This window comes from Kryptolebias marmoratus, linkage group LG6 (assembly GCF_001649575.2).
Source record: "Kryptolebias marmoratus isolate JLee-2015 linkage group LG6, ASM164957v2, whole genome shotgun sequence".
NCBI lineage: Eukaryota > Metazoa > Chordata > Actinopteri > Cyprinodontiformes > Rivulidae > Kryptolebias > Kryptolebias marmoratus.
Window position 1 is genome coordinate 2,484,665 of NC_051435.1, and position 19,086 is coordinate 2,503,750.

General features: G+C 50.1%; 3 protein-coding genes across 6 annotated transcripts; 2 read left to right on the forward strand and 1 right to left on the reverse strand.

Moving 5' to 3' along the window:
• Positions 1–198: 198 nt before the first annotated feature.
• On the forward strand, positions 199–9,969 carry sympk (symplekin). Of its 3 annotated transcripts, none has more exons than XR_005233299.1 (27): positions 199–357; positions 662–797; positions 1,637–1,702; positions 1,794–1,847; positions 1,961–2,034; positions 2,119–2,245; positions 2,479–2,728; positions 2,808–2,978; positions 3,715–3,954; positions 4,028–4,179; positions 4,254–4,404; positions 4,745–4,967; positions 5,047–5,197; positions 5,713–5,948; positions 6,029–6,110; positions 6,182–6,295; positions 6,369–6,516; positions 6,905–7,065; positions 7,151–7,259; positions 7,338–7,438; positions 7,518–7,608; positions 7,692–7,793; positions 8,408–8,595; positions 8,670–8,846; positions 8,923–9,012; positions 9,090–9,610; positions 9,692–9,832. XR_005233299.1 is itself a non-coding variant. In XM_017440795.3 (27 exons), the coding sequence occupies exons 2-27, from the start codon at positions 732–734 to the stop codon at positions 9,857–9,859; spliced, it is 3,666 nt and encodes a 1,221-aa protein (XP_017296284.1). In that variant the 5' UTR covers positions 199–357; positions 662–731; the 3' UTR covers positions 9,860–9,969. The 3 variants fall into 3 exon arrangements, 2 of the variants coding, with proteins under 2 accessions (XP_017296284.1, XP_017296283.1); XM_017440795.3 differs by having other exon boundaries at positions 9,090–9,263; positions 9,692–9,969; XM_017440794.3 differs by having other exon boundaries at positions 209–375; positions 9,090–9,263; positions 9,692–9,969.
• A 369-nt stretch (positions 9,970–10,338) lies between these two features.
• Positions 10,339–12,943, forward strand: zgc:136439 (uncharacterized protein LOC678627 homolog). The gene is made up of 8 exons (XM_017440790.3): positions 10,339–10,669; positions 11,028–11,117; positions 11,229–11,308; positions 11,379–11,494; positions 11,567–11,664; positions 12,115–12,183; positions 12,254–12,312; positions 12,389–12,943. The coding sequence occupies exons 1-8, from the start codon at positions 10,478–10,480 to the stop codon at positions 12,507–12,509; spliced, it is 825 nt and encodes a 274-aa protein (XP_017296279.1). The 5' UTR covers positions 10,339–10,477; the 3' UTR covers positions 12,510–12,943.
• Positions 11,918–16,129, reverse strand: asnsd1 (asparagine synthetase domain containing 1). 2 transcript variants are annotated; one of them, XM_017440788.3, is made up of 6 exons: positions 16,064–16,129; positions 15,705–15,758; positions 15,097–15,172; positions 13,586–15,011; positions 13,329–13,510; positions 11,918–12,823 (listed from the first exon to the last, which is right to left on the reverse strand). In XM_017440788.3, the coding sequence occupies exons 4-6, from the start codon at positions 14,957–14,959 to the stop codon at positions 12,577–12,579; spliced, it is 1,803 nt and encodes a 600-aa protein (XP_017296277.1). In that variant the 5' UTR covers positions 14,960–15,011; positions 15,097–15,172; positions 15,705–15,758; positions 16,064–16,129; the 3' UTR covers positions 11,918–12,576. The 2 variants fall into 2 exon arrangements, with proteins under 2 accessions (XP_017296277.1, XP_017296276.1); XM_017440787.3 differs by having other exon boundaries at positions 15,926–16,117.
• Between the last annotated feature and the right edge of the window lie 2,957 nt (positions 16,130–19,086).

A 19,086-nucleotide genomic window follows, 5' to 3' on the forward strand; every position in this document is an offset into this window, starting at 1 on the left:
TTGGAAATTTCGATTTTTTTTGTCACTAAACGCACCACTAAGAGAAACCGATCCAAAAAACAACAAGAACTAAACAAAAATAATAGAGATTAAAGTAAATTGGGCAACATTTTTATTTGTTTAGTGAGTTATTTATTGGAATCTGTTCGCATTTGTTTTTGTAGGTGGCGCTAATCCTCCTGTAGGCGGATTAGCGCCACCGTTTTAGGCAGAAGAAGAAGAAGAAGAACATATAAAAAAGATGGCAGCTTCATGTTCTCCGCGCTAACAGAGTTTTTGTTCTTATTTAATGAATTCAGTCTTCTAAATAAACGGGGTTGTGGCTCGGAAATTAATAATTACTGCCCGGATATTAAAGTAAGGAGTTTTAAAGCGGTATGTTGTTGTAAAGTTATATAAATTAAAGAAAAGCCGCTCTTTGTGTTAGCATCGCTGTTAGCATTAGCGGCTTGACTAGCTTGGATCAAAGCTAGTTGTTGTATTTTAAAATGAAAACCGAGCTAATAAAAGTTTAGGATTAATGTGTAATATTTTTCAGTTTGTCAGAAATGTATTAAAGTTGAATATATCTTAAATATCCGTGCAGGCTTTCAGCTTTTAGCGTGTTTGAGTTTGATCCCTCATTTACTGACTGATTTAATGTTGTTTTTATTTTTTACAGGAGCCTGGTGTTTGTGGGATAATTTATTTAAAGGTCATGCTTCTGTTTGGACAGTGATTAAATCAGAAACATGATGGAGGTTTCTTCTAACCAGGAGGAAACTCCCAGCGGCGTCAACATGACCACCAGCGAAAAGGTCGATTATTTACACTTAAAAACAACAAAAACATCAATTAATTCGTTTTTAAAGAGTTATAACAACACTAGAGGACTTTAAATAAACTAACAAACACAGATGATGTTCATTCAGCTGGTTTGTTTTGTTAAAAAATAGGAATTTGGTATTAAAAGGTGATTATTTTATGATTTGATTTGATTTGATAAAGAGTAGCTCAGTCCAACAATTTAATTTAATTTATTTAGATGTTTTTAGAAAAACAGACAGGTTGGCGATCAAGTAAATTAGTTTTGTGGTTTATATTTTCTTAAAACATATAGATCACAAATTAAATATAAAATTTCCTGAAGATATATAAAGCAGTTTAGTGTTTTCTTTAAAAAAAATCACTTTAGAAAATTAAATATTAGCGTTTTACCTGCTGTCAGCACCTCTGACAGTTTCTGTTTTACTACAAATAAACTCCTAATGAGTGTTATTTTTATCAGCCTAAATGAGGTTTGTTAGGACTAAAGTTTAACCAGCAGAGTTTCATTTTTAAACAAATCATCATCTGATTATAAACTTGATTGTTGTTAACATTTATGTTGTGAATTTGGTGGTGCTCGTTTGTAAAATAAGCCGGAAAACATCGATTTACACAAAGGAAACGTGGTTAAACTGCTCTGTTGGTGCGAAGGTGTTGAACTGAGTTTGTGTCTGAAGTGAAATAAAGTCGTTCTGTTGTTGAATCCAAAGAAAATGTTAGTTTCAGCCTCTAAAACCAGCTGCTGCGTATAAAAATATGTTTTCACCCCGCTGTGTTGCTGCTCAGAAATAAATCTGCTTTAAAGGAGAAGTCTTCTCTCCTCCTGCAGGTGGTGGAGCTCCTGAATCAGGCCGCTCTGATCTCCACAGACGAGAAACTCAACGTTCTCAAACAGGTTTTTAGCGTCTTTTAACTTTCGGTTTCAGCTGCTCCTGTTTTACTGTCCCGATTATAAATCCACCGAAACTAAAATGACTTGATTTCAGGTCCAGGAGCTCATCATCAACAAGGATCCGTCTCTCCTCGACAACTTCCTGGATGTGAGTAAACAGACGTCTGTAACGCGTTTAAAAGGATCAGTTTTCCTCTGATGTCGTCGTTTTGGAGTTTTATAGATTCAGTTTCCCGTTGAATTCTTTTACTTCTTCTGCAGGAAATAATCGCCTTCCAGACGGACAAGTCCATCGAAGTGAGGAAGTTTGTAATCGGATTCATCGAGGAGGCGTGGTGAGTCGAGCGGTTCGTCGGAACAATTCGCCTCGGCGCCGGAGCTCGCTCCTTCAGCCGCTTTCTTGTTTCTGATCCGCTCAGCAAACGGGACAACGAGCTCCTCCTCCGGCTGATCGCCAACCTGAACATGCTGCTGAGGGACGACAGCGTGAACGTGGTGAAGAAGGCCATCCTCACCCTCACCCAGCTGTATAAGGTCACGCTGCAGGTAGGACCCGCCTCCTGCCACGCCCCCGGGCGCCCGGTCGCGTCGCCCTCCTGACTCCGTCTCTCTCCCGACGCCGTCTCTCTCCCGACGCCGTCTCTCTCCTGACGCCGTCTCTCTCCCGACGCCGTCTCTCTCCCGACGCCGTCTCTCTCCCGACTCCGTCTCTCTCCCGACTCCGTCTCTCTCCCGACTCCGTCTCTCTCCCGACTCCGTCTCTCTCCTCTCTCTTACAGTGGCTGGTGCGCTCCAAGGCCGTGTCGGAGATGCAGGAGGCCTGCTGGGATTTGGTCACGCAGATGAAGGAGGACGTTCTGATCCAGCTCGACTCGGAGAACGACGGCGTTCGGACGCATGCCATCAAGTTCACGGAGTCTCTGATCATAAGCCTGTCGCCGCGGACGCCGGAGTCCAACGTCCCCAAACGGCAGGAGGGAGACATCAGCCTGGACAGAGTTCCCAAAGATCACGCCTACATTCGCTACGGTGAGACATCGGGAGGGGAGGAGTCGCCGTTCGGGGCCGTTCCTTGCCGTGACGCTTCCTGTCGTGTTCCGTCCTGCAGATGCTTTGTGTGAGGAGGGGAAGAGCGCGCTGGAGAAGCTGCTGAAGTTCATGGTCCATCCGGCCATCTCCAGCATCAACCTGACCACAGCGCTGGGCTCCCTGGCCACCATCGCCCGCCAGAGGCCCATGTTCATGTCGGAGGTGGTGCAGGCGTACGAGACGCTGCACGGTGAGGCGCCGGGTCCTGGGTCCCGGGTCCTGGTCTCCCTCCAGGACCGTCTTTAATCTCCTGAAGCTTTTCACTCGCTTTCAGCCCTCGTAGTCCAGAAGAATTACTTGTTTTGTCTGTTAAAGCGTAAAACTCCTAAAAAAAAAAAGTAGTTTCCTCGGAGATAAATCAGATAAATCCGTCCCTCCAGCAGCTTTTTCAAAAAGTCTCGACGTTCCAAAGCTTTTATTTTCAAAACGATTGAATTAATTTAGAAAAACAGCTTTTTTTTGTTCAGATAAAGACTCAGGATTCCTGCGGTGTTAACACAGGAGGCCACTGCTGACTTTTTACAAATCTGACAGAAAAGTAAAATAAAATCATATTTTATCTCCAAACCCAATAAAACTAATCAAGTCGGGTTATTTTTATTAGTTTTAGAGCTAAAAAAAACAGATTTTATTCATGTTTTTGTATTTATTTCTTTCACTCAAACGACGCTTCTCTAAGTTTATAATTAAATCATTTATTTAGTTTGAATAAATTAGAATAAAACTGAAGTTACTGCTGACTCATCAGGAAACCGACTTTTAATCCTAATATTTGATCTTTGAGCCGTACTCCGTGTTTCGTGGACAGAATTTAGATAAAACTGTTTTTCCTCCCTCCCGGCTCTTCTTCTCTGACAGTTTCTGCGTCAAAGCGGCGACGTTCCAGCGTTCCGGCTGATCGTCTCGTTTCGGTCTTTCTCTTCCAGCGAACCTTCCGCCGACTCTGGCCAAGTCTCAGGTCAGCAGCGTCAGGAAGAACCTGAAGCTGCACCTGGTGGCGGTGCTGAAGCACCCGTGCAGCCTGGAGTTCCAGGGTCAGATCAGCACCCTGCTGCTGGACTTGGGCATGCCTCAGAGCGAAATCGCCCGCTTCACCCCCGCGCCGCGGGAGCAGCGCAAGAGGCCTCGCTACGAGCAGTACGCCGAAGGGAAGAAGGTCAAGATGGGTGAGTCGCCGCCGCCGCAGAACCCCAGGGGTAACGGCGTTTTCTCGGGTCGTGATGGTTTCTCTGCTCTCAGAGCCGGCGCTCATCGAGGACGACGAGGACAAGGAGGAGCCGGCGCCGCTCGCCGCTCCGAAGCCGGCCGTCGTCCCAGCCCCTCAGTCAGCCATCGACCTGACCGCCGAGTTCCTCCACCCGCTGCTGACGCCGGAGAACGTGGCCAACATGGTGAGCCTCGTCCTCCGCCGGCACCGCCGCTCTGCTCGCCGCTCCGCCTCACGGACTGTTTTTGCCTCCGCCAGGTGCTGATCAGCATGGTGTACCTGCCCGACGTCATGCCGGCGTCCTTCCAGGCCACGTACACGCCCGTGGAGTCGGCCGGCACCGACGCGCAGATCAAACATCTGGCTCGGCTGATGGCGACGCAGATGACCGCGGCCGGGATCGGGCCAGGTTAGTGCCAACAGAACAGGAAGTGGGCTCGTTAAACGCCCTTTCTGTGCTTGTTTCAGCTGAAATGTCTGATTTTTGTTGCTTTATTTATTTATACGTGAAATAACAAATTAATTTACAGAATTAGCTGCACGTTTTCTGTGTAACCTTTTAAAAAAGGACAGAATTTCAGATCTGATTAAGTCTTAAAGTAAAAATAAAGATAAACATACGTCAACAAACGGGATTCAAACATAAAAATAATGAGTTTAGTTCTCATGAAATGGAATAAAACTGGTGAAGTCTCAGAGTTTATCGGCTTCCCGACCTGAAAACGAGTCTCCAAACGTTCCCGTCTCAGGTCTGGAGCGCTGCAAAGCCCGGGAGGACGAGGCGGGCAAAGAGGGACAAGCAGAGGACGAATCGTCTTTTAAGGACTGTCTCATCAAGCGTAAGGTTCCCGCCGTGATGGTGGGCCAGGCCATCTCCGTGGTCGGGGGTTACTCCGAGAAACCCGCCGCCCCCGAGGCACCATCGGCAGCCAAGAGGCTTCCTGAGCCCATCCTGCCGTCCGCACAGACCAAGTCAGTCCTGACGCTCCGCACCAACGGCCTCGGCGCCACGGCGGTTTCATCCCTAACTTTGTTGTTTTTTTCCCCGCAGGATGGCGGGGGCGGGCGGGAGGAAGAAGGTGTTCCGCCTGGCCGACGTGGTCCAGCCGTTTTCCGACTCGCAGATAGAGGTGTTGACTTCCAAGGCGGTGAAGCGGATCCTGCACTCGGAAAAGGCGATCGCGCAGAGCGGGATGACTCCTGTAGGTCGCCCTGCGCGCCGAGGCTCGTTACAGGAGCGAACATCTTACCTGTCGTAGATGACGAGTTTTTACATCAGTTTCACTTTACGCAGATACGCAGGCAGAAATATTCCCACAGGAAGCGCCGAGAAGAGCTACAGCTAGCTGCCGCTGTCACTGTTTGTCTAAACACATGAAACCCACGGCGATGAAACACATTAGATCGTTTTAGGAAGACTAGCCGTTAGCTCCTGGGGCCGTTCAAAGAGGTGAGATATTAACTTTTACACAGAAGTGCCAGTTCTGTTCAAGATGGCCACCACAGCTAATTTGGCTTAGGAAACACAGAAAGGTTTGACCGAAACGTTCCTCACCTCCTCACACTCCACGGGCGGTTAACTTCCTTACAGTTGATTGTTTCAGACACGCTCGTTAACCTCGTTAACTTCGTTAACCTCGTTTACCTCGTTAGGCATGTTTACCTCGTTAGGCTCGTTAAGCTCCTGTCTGGTTTCCTGACGCGGTGTGTTCCTCAGGTCCGGGTGAAGCTCCTCTCCCGCCTCGTCACGCAGTTTGAAGGGATGATGAAGGAGGACGTTCTGGAGTTCATTCTGGACGACATCAGGACGAGAAGCGACCTGGCGTTCTCGCTGCTCTACCAGGAGTACAACACGTACCTGAGCCAGCTGCCGTCGGGGCTGCTGGACAGCTACGACCACTGCCTCTTCACGCTGCTGTCGGGCCTGCAGGAAAAACCCGAGCAGAGGGACGGGTGAGGACCGCCGGCCCGACCCGCCGGTTCTGCTGTCCGGGGCGGGACCGCTCACCGCTGTCCTGTGGCGTCTCTTTCAGACTCTTCACAAAGCTGGTCCTGGAGGCTCCCATCATCACCGAGTCGGCGCTGGAGGTGATCCGACGCTACTGCGAGGACGAGGTGAGACACGCCGCCGCCTCAGGTTCTGCCGACCCCTGACCCGTCCGCTCAGCCGTCCCACTCTGTTTCAGTCTCGAGTCTACCTGGGCATGACGACGCTGAAGGAGTTGATCGTCAAGCGCCCGTCCCGGCAGTTCCAGTACCTCCACGTGCTCCTGGACCTCAGCTCGCACGAGAAGGAGAAGGTGACGCCCCCAGCAGGTTGACCCGACGACCCGCGGCGGTCCTGCGCCTGTTAACCGTCTGCGTGTGTTTCAGGTGCGCTCCACGGCGCTGTCCTTCCTGAAGCGCATGTACGAGAAGGACCACCTCCGAGATTACATCGAGAAGTTCGCCCTGAACTACCTGCAGCTCCTGGTCCACCCGAACCCGCCGTCGCTGCTGTTTGGGGCCGACAAGGACACAGGTTCGAGTCCGACTTCCACTGCGACACGTTACAAAGAAAACTTGTTTTAGTTTGTTTCTGTTTTAAAGACGGCGAGGGGAGCTTCAGGTGTGGTTTTGTCCTCTTAAGGTGTCCAGCAGTCCTCGTGTTCGGTGTCCATGTCCTCCGGCGCGGACTGCTGGGGGGACGGTCCAGCTCAGACCGGCTCCGTAGAGGAGTTCAGTCTGGAGGTCGTCCTCGGCTCCTCGTCTGAACTGAAACGAGCTCGTTAAGGTTAATTAAACGAGGCGAGGCTGAAAGCAGCGTTTTCAGGAGGGAAAGCAAATCGTGACTCCAGCTCGCTGCGGTGAAACTCGCCGAGCGTTTCTGCCGTTTTAACTTCTCCTCCTTCCTGTTTGGTGGAGCGCAGAGGTGGCCGCCCCCTGGACCGAGGAGACGGTGAGACAGTGTCTCTTCCTCTACCTGTCCCTGCTTCCCCTGAACCACCGGCTCGTCCACGAGCTGGCTTCCGTTTACACCGAGGCCATCGCCGACATCAAGCGCAGCGTCCTCCGAGCCATCGAGCAGCCCGTGAGTTTCCTCCGGACGGATTCTTGGGAACGTTGCTCCTTTTAGATCGGAAGCTGAAGCTGCGTGGTGTGAATTTTCCCCGTAGATCCGCGGGATGGGGATGAACTCTCCGGAGCTGCTTCTCCTGGTTGAAAATTGCCCGAAAGGGGCGGAGACTCTCGTCACACGCTGCCTGCACATTTTAACAGATAAAGGTAAAACAAAAAGGAAGGAAATGGCGGCGTTTGGTTGTATCCGAACCGGAGGGAAACTCTTCCTTCTTGTCCTTCCAGTGCCTCCGTCCCCGGAGCTGGTGGAGCGAGTCCGAGACCTGTACCACAAACGAGTCCCAGACGTCCGGTTCCTGATCCCCGTCATTAACGGCTTGGAGAAGGTAGCTTCCTGAACTCGTCCTGACGACTCTTCTCCTGAATTCTCCTTCATTTTCCTCCGTTTTTTCCCTCCATCCTCAGATCGAGGTCATCCAGGCTCTGCCCAAACTGATCAAGCTGAACCCGATCGTGGTGAAGGAGGTCTTCAACCGGCTGCTGGGGACTCAGCACAGTACGCCTCCTTCCTTCCCGCCCGCCGCGGCCGCCGTCGGGCCGCCTCTCCTGAGGTGACGCGTTTCCTGTTTGTCGTTGCAGGCGAGGGCAGCTCGTCGGTGTCGCCTCTGACTCCAGGAGACCTGCTCATCTCGCTGCACAACGTCGACTCCAACAAATGCGACATGAAGTCCATCATCAAAGGTCGGTGAGCGGCGGCCGCTGACGGGGAGAAAAATCAGGCTTTTATCTTTAAATCGTTTTATTTCTCATATTTTAATGCATTTTTATGTCGTCATCAACCAGTTGAAAACTGCGCCACAGATCTGGAGTCCATTAACCAGGACCAGCCTCTGCAGCTACGTGCTGAGAGGAAGAGTAAAGATTTTGTTCTTTATTTTACTTTGAAGCTCTCGATGCGTTCGAGCCGAGAGGAACGACGTCTGCAGAGTTTCCTCCTTTGATTAAAAGCTCAGGAGTTTCGCTCTAATGTCCTCCTCAGGCGGCGTTTTTATGATCTAAGGTGAGACGTTTTCATCAGAAACAGGAAGACACGAGAAGTCTTTTATTTTGAAATCCTTCCCAGTTAACATTTTGTCCCTCCTGATAAATAATTTAATAATTTAAAAGCTCGACCCCTGATCTGTTATGAATCGGAGTCTGACCCCTGGAGTTCAAAGGTCACGCAGCTTTAACGCGTATCTGAAGGTGAAGAACCGTTCCACTCCACCAGCAGGTGTCAGTGTTTAAGATGAGGCGGGACGAATCGTCTCGTTTCAGACCGTCGGTGCCGACCTCACGTCTGTTTCCCCCGACAGCGACCAACCTGTGCTTCGCGGAGAAGAACGTTTACACCTCGGAGGTGCTGGCGGTGGTGATGCAGCAGCTGATGGAGCAGAACCCCCTCCCCATGCTGCTCATGAGGACCGTCATCCAGTCCCTCACCATGTACCCCCGCCTGGGCGGCTTCGTCATGAACATCCTGTCCCGCCTCATCGTCAAGCAGGTTGGCGTCCAACCACCTTCAGGCGGCGTCCGCCAAGAGCCCCGAGTCACTGCCGAGTTCTTTCCCCCCCGCAGGTGTGGAAGTACCCGAAGGTGTGGGAGGGCTTCGTGAAGTGCTGCCAGCGGACGAAGCCTCAGTCCTACAGCGTGCTCCTCCAGCTGCCGCCGGCGCCGCTGAAGAGCGTTTTCGAGCGCTGCCCGGAGATGCGAGCGCCGCTGCTGCAGCACGTCCTGTCCTTCACCCCCCACCAGGTCGGAGCCGGCGGACCTCGGTTCTGTTCTCCACGGGAACGTCCTCCTAACTCCGCCTGTTCTTAATCTTTTACAGCAAGCCCACATCCCGGCCTCCATCATGGCGGTCCTGGAATCCAATAAGAAGCCTGAGCCGAAGCCCGTGGAGACGGTCGTGGAGACGGAGGTACGAGACGTCTTCCTCCGGCTCGGAGCGCGTCTTCGGTTTCCAGACGCCTTCATGGTTCTCTGTGACGTTTTCAGCTGGAACCAGCCCCAGCTGCCGCGGCTGTGGAGGAACCCCCCGCCGCCACCCCGACGGAACCGGAGCCGCCCGCCCACCTGGAGCCGGTCGCCGTGAAGGAGGAGGAGGAGCCGATGGAGCAGGAAGAGGCAGAGCGAACGGAACCAGAAGAACCTGCTGACGGCGTTTCACAGGTGAGACGGACCTCCGGGATGAACTGACCCCTCCCCCCGCGGGGCAGCCTGGAAGTGCTACAGCTAGCTGCTGTCAGTCTCTGACCCGCGAGCTCTGTTCCTCCTGGGACACAAAGCTTCCCCTTCACACCTGCGAGGACGTTGTCAGGTGTTATTTGGAGCTTAAAATAAAGGTCATGTGACACCATGATGCAGTGGGCGGGGCTTAAAGCCCCTCATCACTACAGCTCAGACTCTGGTTCCAAAAATAAAAACATGGAAGCTTCTGTAAACCGGGTCCTGCTGGCTTCACTTCCTAATATATCGCTCTTCAGACTGAGGTAGTTAGTGGTAGTTATCCCCACCAGGTAAGATATTAACTTCAAATTTATTTAAATACTTTGGCTCCTGTCGTGGTTTTAATCTGATTTAATTCCCTTTCTCCTCAGGTGGATTTACCAAAAGCAGCCGAGTCTCCGGCGCCGCGTCCAGAACCGGCCGAGGAGCCGATGGACGAGACCCGACCCGAACCGTCGGACCACCAGGAGTCGGCCCGAGAGGCTGAAACCAGCACCCCGGAACCCGAGGCTGGAGACGACGCCGAGGCTGCGGAGTAAACGGACACGTCTGTCCTCAGACGTCAAACCAGTTCTTCGTTTTGTAAAAAAAATGGACGAAATAATTGTTTATGTTTGAAAAAATAAAATGAAGCTCTTGTTTAGAAGAAGTTCTGCCTCTGCTGCCTTCAGTCTGATCAAAACTGTCAACATTTTATAAACTGCGTTTTTAAATGTTACGAAGCCGTAACAACCTCCCAGATATGACAAAACATGAAACATACTGTCTGAAATAAAAGAGAGTTTAAGAAATTCATCAGGCAATTTCAGTTCAGCTCTAAATGTTTACTAATTCGGGGGTTATTGTTGGTTTATACAATAAAAAAACAAGAGATATCAAGCGTGCCTAAAAATTAAGGTTTTTGGTACTAGAAAAACTAATTTATGCATCAATGTTTTACAATTCTTTAAAACTAATATTTAACTATAAATTTGGAGTATTTTGTAACTTCCGGGAGGCGGCCTGTAGTTCCCTCCGCGGCCGGCAGGGGGAGCAGTACAGCCGGTGGAAACACCCGAAGAAGAACGAGAACTTTGGACCGTGTTTTGGTTGAACTCTTATTATTCCTAGTACTTTTATTAGAACCCTGAGAGGTTGTCCCGGTTCGGAGGGTCCAAATGAAAGCTGTAATCCTCGCCGCCGGCTACGGAACCAGGCTGCAGCGGGACGTCCGCTCGGACTCGACCGGGAGGTTCGCGCACCTGGCGGGCGTCCCGAAGCCGCTGCTGCCGGTGGGTCGGTGCGCCCTGATATCCCACTGGGTTCGGGCCCTGACCGCGTCCGGCTTCGTGGACCGCATTTATGTGGTGGTGAGTTCTGCTCTCACACCGGAACCCGCGAACATATTGTTGTCTACGCCAGAACCCCTGACAGGACGTACACACGAACTGCGCATGCGTGACTCTGCGACACTCTGCGCATGCATGTAAAGTTGTTGAATCAGGAAGTGATTTAACAACTTTAAATTATTAAAAAAATATTAAATTTATAAAAATATGAATTTAATATGTGGAAATATTTAACATCTGAGCTTCACAAAACAGAATAAAATGGATAAAATTAAACTGAAGCAATCAGAATAATCTAAACAGCACAAAGTTTAAGATTACACATAATATTATAATAAAAATAGATTTTATTAAGATTAATTTAGGCTGGTCTCCACAGACCAACGCTCTGTACCGGGCTGCGTTTGAAGAATGGGCCGCAGGTTTTATAAACGTCCAGATCCTCAGTGACCAAACAAGAAGCAATGAGGTAAATATGGTTTACAAACAATTAAAAGGTTTTAATCATTTCAGGTTGATTAGAGTGAATAAAGCTGGATGTTTCGGGTGAATTAAGTATTTTCTTTAAATTAAATTTCAGGAGCGTCTGGGCGCCGTGGCCTGCCTGCAGCTCGCCGTCAAACACTTCAACATTCAGGAGCACGTCGTCGTTATCGGAGGGTGAGTTTCTGACGGTAAACGACGAGTCAAAGCGTGACACGAGTCCCTTTCCTGACGCGTCTTTTCTCAGAGACACGCTCTTCTTGGAGGACTTCAGCCTCGGGGACATGGAGCGGCGGTTCTCTGACGTCCAGAGGAAGTGTGCAGGCGGCTGTTTGGTGCTGGCGTACACCTGCAGGGACGAAGGTAAACGATTCGGACTATGATTCGTCCTACAGTCACGACGTTAACTCGTGCCGTCTGCGCGCCTCTCTGCAGAAACGAAGAAATATGGAATACTGGAGGTCGACGAGGACGGCCGAGTCGTCTGCATGAAGGAGAAACCGGATCCTTCAGAGACCGAGTCCAGGAGAGCTGTGAGTCCAGAGACACGCTCTGAGAGCGCCGAGTCATGGTTTAACAGTGGGAGACAGAGTCAGCTTTCAGTGCTAAGAATGCTGAGTCAGCGTTGTCAGCGTTTCCCTCCAGTTTTGGACTCAGACTCTTTCTGCAGACTTTGTTATTTTAGCTGCTTCGCCTCCAAACCTTCGGCTCGTTTAGCTGACGGCTGCTCTTTTTAACTTTATTCAGAAACACTCAGCTGCAGCCTCTGAGGTTTTTCCTTCGCTGCTTTCAGCTTTTAGCTCCCGTTTCTGCTAACATCAGCATTTTAATTTTAGGAATCTTAGCTCCTTTTGTTCAAACTTTAATTCAGTCAATCACAGAAATCTTTTAATCCGTTTATTTATTTAAAAATGATCAAAGCGTGTTGTCTCTGTGCACGTCGCTTGGTTCCTGAATGTCCTCGTCCTCCATCTTGGTCTCAGTGTCCCTGTTTCTACCTGTTCTCAGAGGACAGCCTTCCTCTGCTGGACTCCTTCCTCCAACAGAAGAAGGTAAGCTAAAAGAAAGAACTGAATAAACGAAGTAAAGTCTCGTTTGAGACGACTGTTTTCGTCTCCGCAGGACGCTCCGGTGGACGAGAGAGACGCTCCGGGGAACTTTGTGTCGTGGCTCATCCAGAGGTGAGTTCTGCTGGTTCCACCCGGGAACGTCGGTCCGGATCTCCCGTCTGAGTGATTCCGTTTCTCCTCCCGTCAGGAAGCCCGTGTACGCTCACCAGATATCAGGGCGCTTCGACGTCGGGAACCTGCCGTCGTACGTCGAGTGCGACCGTTACTTCAGAGAGAGACTTCACGACGCGGCGTCCTACATGCTGTAGAGGACGCCGGAGCGCCGGGAACCATTTCAGGACGTATTAATCGAACTGCGAATCAAAACGGAACCCGCTACTCAGGGAGGAGGCGGGAGCATCTGTCGGACGCCCGTTCACGGCCGTCCTCCATCTTGGCGATGCGGGAGCCGAACTGGATGGCCCTCTTGGGCAGGACGGCGGATTGGCCGAGGCCCAGCCGCCTGGCCGCCAGCCGAAGGAGGAGCTTCTCCCCGACGCCGCGGGGCAGCGACAGGTCGGCCTTCTCCCACATGGGGAGGGAGTTCAGGAGGCCGACCACACCCTCGTCCAGGTAGGGGAACCTGCGGAAACAGGAGAGGCGCTGAAACAGACTCCTCCCACCTGAAACATCCTGAGGGGGGCGGAGCCTGAAAGGAGCTTACCTGATGTGATTATTAATAAAAAATGTGATTTTAAGACGATTTCTGCTGTTTTTCTTTATTTCTGTCAGGATCTTTTTAAGGTAGATAAACAAGTCGCGCGTCAGCTCGATTAAAGATGGCCGCCGCAGCTAACAGACCACAAAAACTGGAGATCCTTAAAGCTGAACTGAAACCTGATTTGAAGCCGACGTCAGTGAAAATACCGACAGGAAATGTGAAGTTTTAAATTAAAACGGATATTTTTTGGTAATTCTGAATATTGAAGAGACCGCTCGGACGTTTTCCGCTTTTTCCCGCGACCAACCCGGAAGTCTGACGTCACAGCTGGACGGCGCGGGTTGGAGGCGGTCCTTAAATCCAGGCGTTAGCGTTCGGAAACAAAACGCTCAGAGGGAAAGAAGAAGGTAAGCAAATGATCACCCACCTGGCTTCCTTCCCGTGGTCCCCGATCACTCTGTCGTCTCTGCCCAAATTCCTAGAGGAGATCCTGCCCAGCTCCATGTCCACTTCCTGGATCAGTCCTTCGAGTCCCGACGCCTTAAACCGCTCTCTGTGTCGGGAGTAACCAGCCAGCTGCTCGTCAGCTCCCGCTCCCGTCAGGATCACCTGCAGCCGGGAGAAGAGCGCTGGTTAGTCTGTGTTGGACATCATTCCCTCGAGTTTATCCTGCGGGGAACTCACCTTGGCCGATGAGGAGAAGGGTCTGTGACCTTCGACCCCTGCCCCTCGTGCAGCGAACCACACGGCGCATCCGATGCTGTCGTCCAACACCGTCTCCAGAGGATGCAGCAAGTGGCAGATTCTGGCCTTCCTCGCCTCCTGCAGCTTCTCCAAAGTCACGTCGATCTCAACGAACCTCCACCGCCGCTCCGGATTCAGCTCCTGTAATTCCCTCAGACCGGAACGTCCGCTGAGCCGATCCGGAACGTCGAAGGGACTGAACGTTTGGGCCCGTTCCGTCCCCGGCTCCGAAGACTTCCTTCTGTCCCGTTTAGGTTTCTGCTCAGATTTGTTCTGCTGCTCGAAGGCGACGTTGAGGAGATCGATGGGCTGGTGGGCGGGAATGTGACGATCCGCCAGCGCCGCCAGGATCATCGAGTCGAGCCCTCCTGAGAACAGCACCGCGACGTCTGCAGAGTCGTTGGACGCCGAGTCGTTCTGAGGCCCGAAGGGACTCGGCTGAACCCTCTTCTTCACCGCCTCGCTTAGGACACCAATCAGACGGTCCACCTGCGCAGGATTCTCTCTGCTTCTCAGCAGATCCTGCCGATCCGTGGCAGATAAATCTGAGTCTGAGGGAATCTCCGTCTTATTTACAGATTCCGGAAGGGACGCGTTCAGAGGACAAACGGGAGCGTCGAGCACAAGACCAGCTGGGTTTAAAACGGCGCTGCAGCCGTCGGGAACCGAGTCCTGAAGAGTCTGGCTGCAGAGAGACGTTCGGTTACTTCCTGCGTGAGCCCAGGGAAAAAACTCAAAGTTCATGGAGCCGGATCGAGCGGCTTCCTTCAGGTCGAGCCTGAAAACGCCAACCGCTGGGATTTCTTTCCACTTCGACTCATCGGGAGGAAAAATCTGAGCTGCGACCGAAGTCAGGGTCAAGACTTCGGCTTCGTACTTCCACAACAAGCTCCGCCGGCCGAAGAAGTCCCTGCCAAACCACAGGAAGTCCCCGGCTCGTTGGTAGTAAACCAACCCCCACGGCCCCTGGATGGCCGACAGGACAGAGAGGACCTCCAAAGGAGTCCCGCAGGAGGACAGCCTCTGACAGGCGACGCCGGTGTCGTTCTCCTCGGGCATCACCGGCAGACCTCCAAAGATCTCCCCATTCCACATCAGGATGTTCCCGGCGTGGTCCTGAACGGGCTGCGGGGTGAAGAGGCCCCTCATGTGAAGGAGGTGGGCTGAGAATAAGCACCGGTAGCTGGAGTTCGTCCCCGTGACCGTCACCTTCCGGCTCGAGTTGGGTCCTCGTCTCTGCAGGGAACCGTCAATCCTTCCGTCGCACTCGAAGCGAGCGGCGGACAGACTCAGCAGGCAGAGGATGCCGCACATCGTGGCCAGTCTTACACGTCCTGCAGCTCCTTCTTCAGAACATCCAGATCATCTGCAAACAGAACCGATCGGCTCGTTAGTTTATCTGCTTTATGTTCGTTTCAACAGAAACAGGAAACAGTTCGGGGAAAACTTACTTTTACACGAACTCAGAGTCTGACTTCTGTCTGCCAGAAAGAAAATATTACTGTTCCTCTGCTGGATGAAGACTCTCTGAGGAGATAAAACACATAAATGTCTTCGATGTTTTTCTCTTTCTTACTGTTTATTCATTGTCACATGCTGTTTTTATTTTGTTTTTTAATTACGTAAAGCACCTTGAAATGCTTTGCTGCTGAAATGTGCTATACAAATAAAATTTGATTGATTGATTGATTGATAAATACAACACAGAAACCTAAAAACACAACATTTGTTACAACAAATTTAGATGTGATGCTGGCCGGTCAAATGTAGGCGAGATCAGCTACTACCAGACCAAATTTTAGCTTGTTATCTGTAAAACAGACAGCTGAAGCGGCCATCTTGACTCAGGTTGACTTTAAAAGTTAATCAGCTGTAGATCCAGGGGTAAAAGCGGCCGATAAAGACAATAAGGAGCCTTTTTTTAAACAATAAGCCCTCATTAAACCAGATTCAGATAAAAACAACATGCTTCTTTAAACTCTATTGATATTTTCTTAAATCACGAACTGTGAGGAGTTTTTTATCTGGATCTTAATCTAAGGTAAAAAATGGTACTCACCCTGTTTTTCTTCAGATTAGAGAGCTCGTCCAGGACAATCTTCTGCTCTTTGATCTGTAAAACAGAAAATAGTCCATATTTAATTAATTCAGTGACAAAGCTGATAAGTTAGAGTTAATAACAGCCTGAATAAGCATCATATTGTCTCCCTACAACATAAATAAGCACCAGACGTGAGTTAGCTACATGCTAGCATTAGCCACCGGAAACGTTAAGAAAACCTTTTTATTTAGCTCCTCCTTCAGCGCGGACTGTTCGGCCGAATTATCGCTGCTGTCGGGACTTTTCAAAGACATTCTGGTCCAAAAAACGAAGAAGAAAAAGCGGATTTAAACTCTTTTAATAAAAGAGTTGCTGACCGTTGCGTTTAAATGCTGTCACGGCATGTCCGCGTGACCGGAAGTCGCTTTAATCTTCGTGTCGCTGCCGCCTGCAGGCGGGAGGTGGTATTACACCGCAGCGTCTCACTCGTTATAACTGTTATTAGCGACAAAAGCTCCAGTTTCTTGTTAGAACTGTAAAAACTGCACTGAAAATGTAAGATAAAATATTTATTATTATTACTGTGCCTCAAAACCACTTTGCAATCAGTCCCTGCCATGTTGTTCTGCCATCGTTCCACGCCTCAAGTCCGTTTCCACGCTTTAAAATGTCCTCCATGTTGTCTTTGATTGTTAGGAAAGGGTCCCAGGTCCTCATCAGGTCTTCTTTCCAGCGTTGCTTCAGCTCATTGGTTTTTGCTCAGCTCTCTGAGGTTCTGGTTCTGGACCGTTCTGTTGTAGATTGGGATCATTGTCCTGTTTGTTGGACAGATGGCCTCACATCTGACTCCAGAATCAGCCCAAACCATCAGCCCTCCACCATCATGCTGACAGCTGCAGTGCATTCTGGGTAAACATCTGTCCTCTGGTTCTGGTTCTGGTCCAGAAGTCTTGTGGTTCCTTCAAGTCGAGCTGCCATGTTGTTTTTAGAGAGAAGTGGTTTTCTGCTGCGGCCCTTCCAAACAAGACATACCTGTTTAGTCGTTTTCTAATTATCCTGTCATGACCTTTGACCTTTAACCTGCTACCTGAGGCCTGTGGAGTCTGAGATGTTGCATCTGATAAAACCAAGATCATCTATCTGTCCTACACGCTGACAGGAACTTACCAGAGCTCAAACCTTCCTGAGCTGCTGTGGGACCTCTGATTAACTCTGCAGGGGATAAAACTTGATTTAGAGTTTTTAATAAAAGTGAATAACACCAATCTATCTATCTATCTATAGGTATTTTTAGCTCAGAGCCCTGAACGGCAGCTTCAGGCACCAAAGTCCGTCAGCAGCTCTGGGATCCAAGCCAGCAGCGTCCTCCGGCTTGTTTTGGGCTGCAGGTACAACATCAGAGGTCAACAACGGCCCGGCTGACCCAGATGTTGATTTGGGCTCCAGCAGTGGGTCAAACACCTGGTTTGCTCAGCTGCACAGTCGTATCGATCTGAAACAGCTGTCAGATGTTTGCTGTTTCTTGTTCGTGGAACGAGGCCTGTCATTTTGGGAAAGGTGGCCACGTCGTCACAGCCAGACAGTGACCTTTGATGTTTATTGTTCTCAGGCGCATATCAAAGTCTTAAACCCCGGGCGAGCGGTGGACGTCCACAGGAACAATAAGACCGCAGCGCTGTTGTGTTTCAGAAACGGGTAAATGCGATCATCGTCGCTGTTTCTGCCGCTCTTTGGTCACTCAGGTGTGTCGGCTTTGAGCTCCAAGCTGCTTTAAATAAAAAGACAGAGAACTGGTTTTGAACGCCTTCCAGCTCTGTTGCAACAGCCCAAAGAAAAGACGAATAATCTGCTGTAAAAGCTCCAGATGAGGTTCTACATCCTTCCTTCAGCCGCGGCCTGTGAGCACAAGGCCGCAGGAGGCCGGTCATCCGTGTATTTTTACCCTCCAGGTGCAAATTTAGCTGAGGTAAACACAGCTTGTTGTGTGCAGACATACCTGCAGCTCACACGGCCACAAAATGACAGAGCAGCCGTCTGACCGCGATGATGCCACCTGACACACCGACCCACTAATCTGTTTGCCGCGGCTCAGTGTGTGCAGGTTCCCGGCCGGCTCACGGCTCTGTGTCGTCCCTAAATAGATCACAAAGGGACACGCGTGTCTATTGTTGTCCCTCGGCTCAAAATATGTGCTTATGTTGCTCAGCGCTGACAGTTCTGCTCCTTCAGGGCCGAAGGACGAGGGAGACGGCTGCGGACCCGGGTCTTATTCATGTCCACGCCGTCGCCGTTTGAAAGCTTTAATAAAAACACATAAAAATCCTGCAGGTGGAAAATAAACAAACCAAATCAGGAGCTGGACTCGTCAATGTAAAGACGGGAAAGGACACCTCTGATTACGACTTTAATTAAAGATGAGCAATGAGTTTGCAGAAACGACATCGTAGGTCCGGTTTCAAATACGAGGAACCTAAAGAAACCGGACCTCAGAATTCTGAGAACGATGCTCCGCGGCTCGGGTTGAAACATGACGGAAAGTTTTAAATGAAACCTTTCGGCTTTTTCGTCGACTAGCAGCAAACAGCTGCAAAGAAACGCCAACAGGGAAGAGGATTTCAGCTGGAAGTTAGAGGAAAACAAATCGAGAACAAAAGATCTAAAACAGATCCATGGATGAGTCGGATAAAACACCCGGACCTGGACCTGAGAGATGCAGCGTCCTTCAGGGCTTCAATAAACTTTAGAAATCATCCCTAACTGCAGATTTACCCTCAGCTGTCAGAGAGATAAAAACAGCTGTTCTACGACGGCTGACAAGGCTCTGCAGGTTCTATTATCTGTCAGACTAGGTTCTCCTTGGGGTTTCTGAAAGATTTAACTAAAGAACTGGAATAAATTAGTCCAATTGTCTGTCGTTTGTCCTAGTACCTGTTCCCTGGTACCTATGTTCTTCAGTACCTATGTTCTTCAGTACCTAAGTTCCCTGGTACCTATGTTCTTCAGTACCTATGTTCTTCAGTACCTATGTTCTTCAGTACCTATGTTCTCTGGTACCTATGTTCTTCAGTACCTATGTTCTCTGGTACCTATGTTCTCTGGTACCTATGTTCTCTGGTACCTATGTTCTTCAGTACCTATGTTCTCTGGTACCTATGTTCTCTGGTACCTATGTTCTTCAGTACCTATGTTCTTCAGTACCTATGTTCTCTGGTACCTATGTTCTCTGGTACCTATGTTCTCCAGTACCTATGTTCTCTGGTACCTATGTTCTCTGGTACCTATGTTCTCTGGTACCTATGTTCTCCAGTACCTATGTTCCCTGGTACCTAAGTTCCCTGGTACCTATGTTCTCTGGTACCTATGTTCTCTGGTACCTATGTTCTCTGGTACCTATGTTCTC

Coding starts and splice junctions, on each gene's coding strand:
- sympk (XM_017440795.3), top strand. CDS start 732: ATGATGGAGGTTTCTTCTAACCAGGAGGAAACTCCCAGCGGCGTCAAC. Junction 1,848..1,960: donor TCCTCGACAACTTCCTGGAT/GTGAGTAAACAG, acceptor CTTCTTCTGCAG/GAAATAATCGCCTTCCAGAC. Junction 5,949..6,028: donor AAACCCGAGCAGAGGGACGG/GTGAGGACCGCC, acceptor CGTCTCTTTCAG/ACTCTTCACAAAGCTGGTCC.
- zgc:136439 (XM_017440790.3), top strand. CDS start 10,478: ATGAAAGCTGTAATCCTCGCCGCCGGCTACGGAACCAGGCTGCAGCGG. Junction 11,118..11,228: donor ACCAAACAAGAAGCAATGAG/GTAAATATGGTT, acceptor ATTAAATTTCAG/GAGCGTCTGGGCGCCGTGGC. Junction 12,184..12,253: donor CCTTCCTCCAACAGAAGAAG/GTAAGCTAAAAG, acceptor TCGTCTCCGCAG/GACGCTCCGGTGGACGAGAG.
- asnsd1 (XM_017440788.3), bottom strand. CDS start 14,959: ATGTGCGGCATCCTCTGCCTGCTGAGTCTGTCCGCCGCTCGCTTCGAG. Junction 13,511..13,585: donor CCTTCTCCTCATCGGCCAAG/GTGAGTTCCCCG, acceptor TCCCGGCTGCAG/GTGATCCTGACGGGAGCGGG. Junction 12,824..13,328: donor GACCACGGGAAGGAAGCCAG/GTGGGTGATCAT, acceptor CTGTTTCCGCAG/GTTCCCCTACCTGGACGAGG.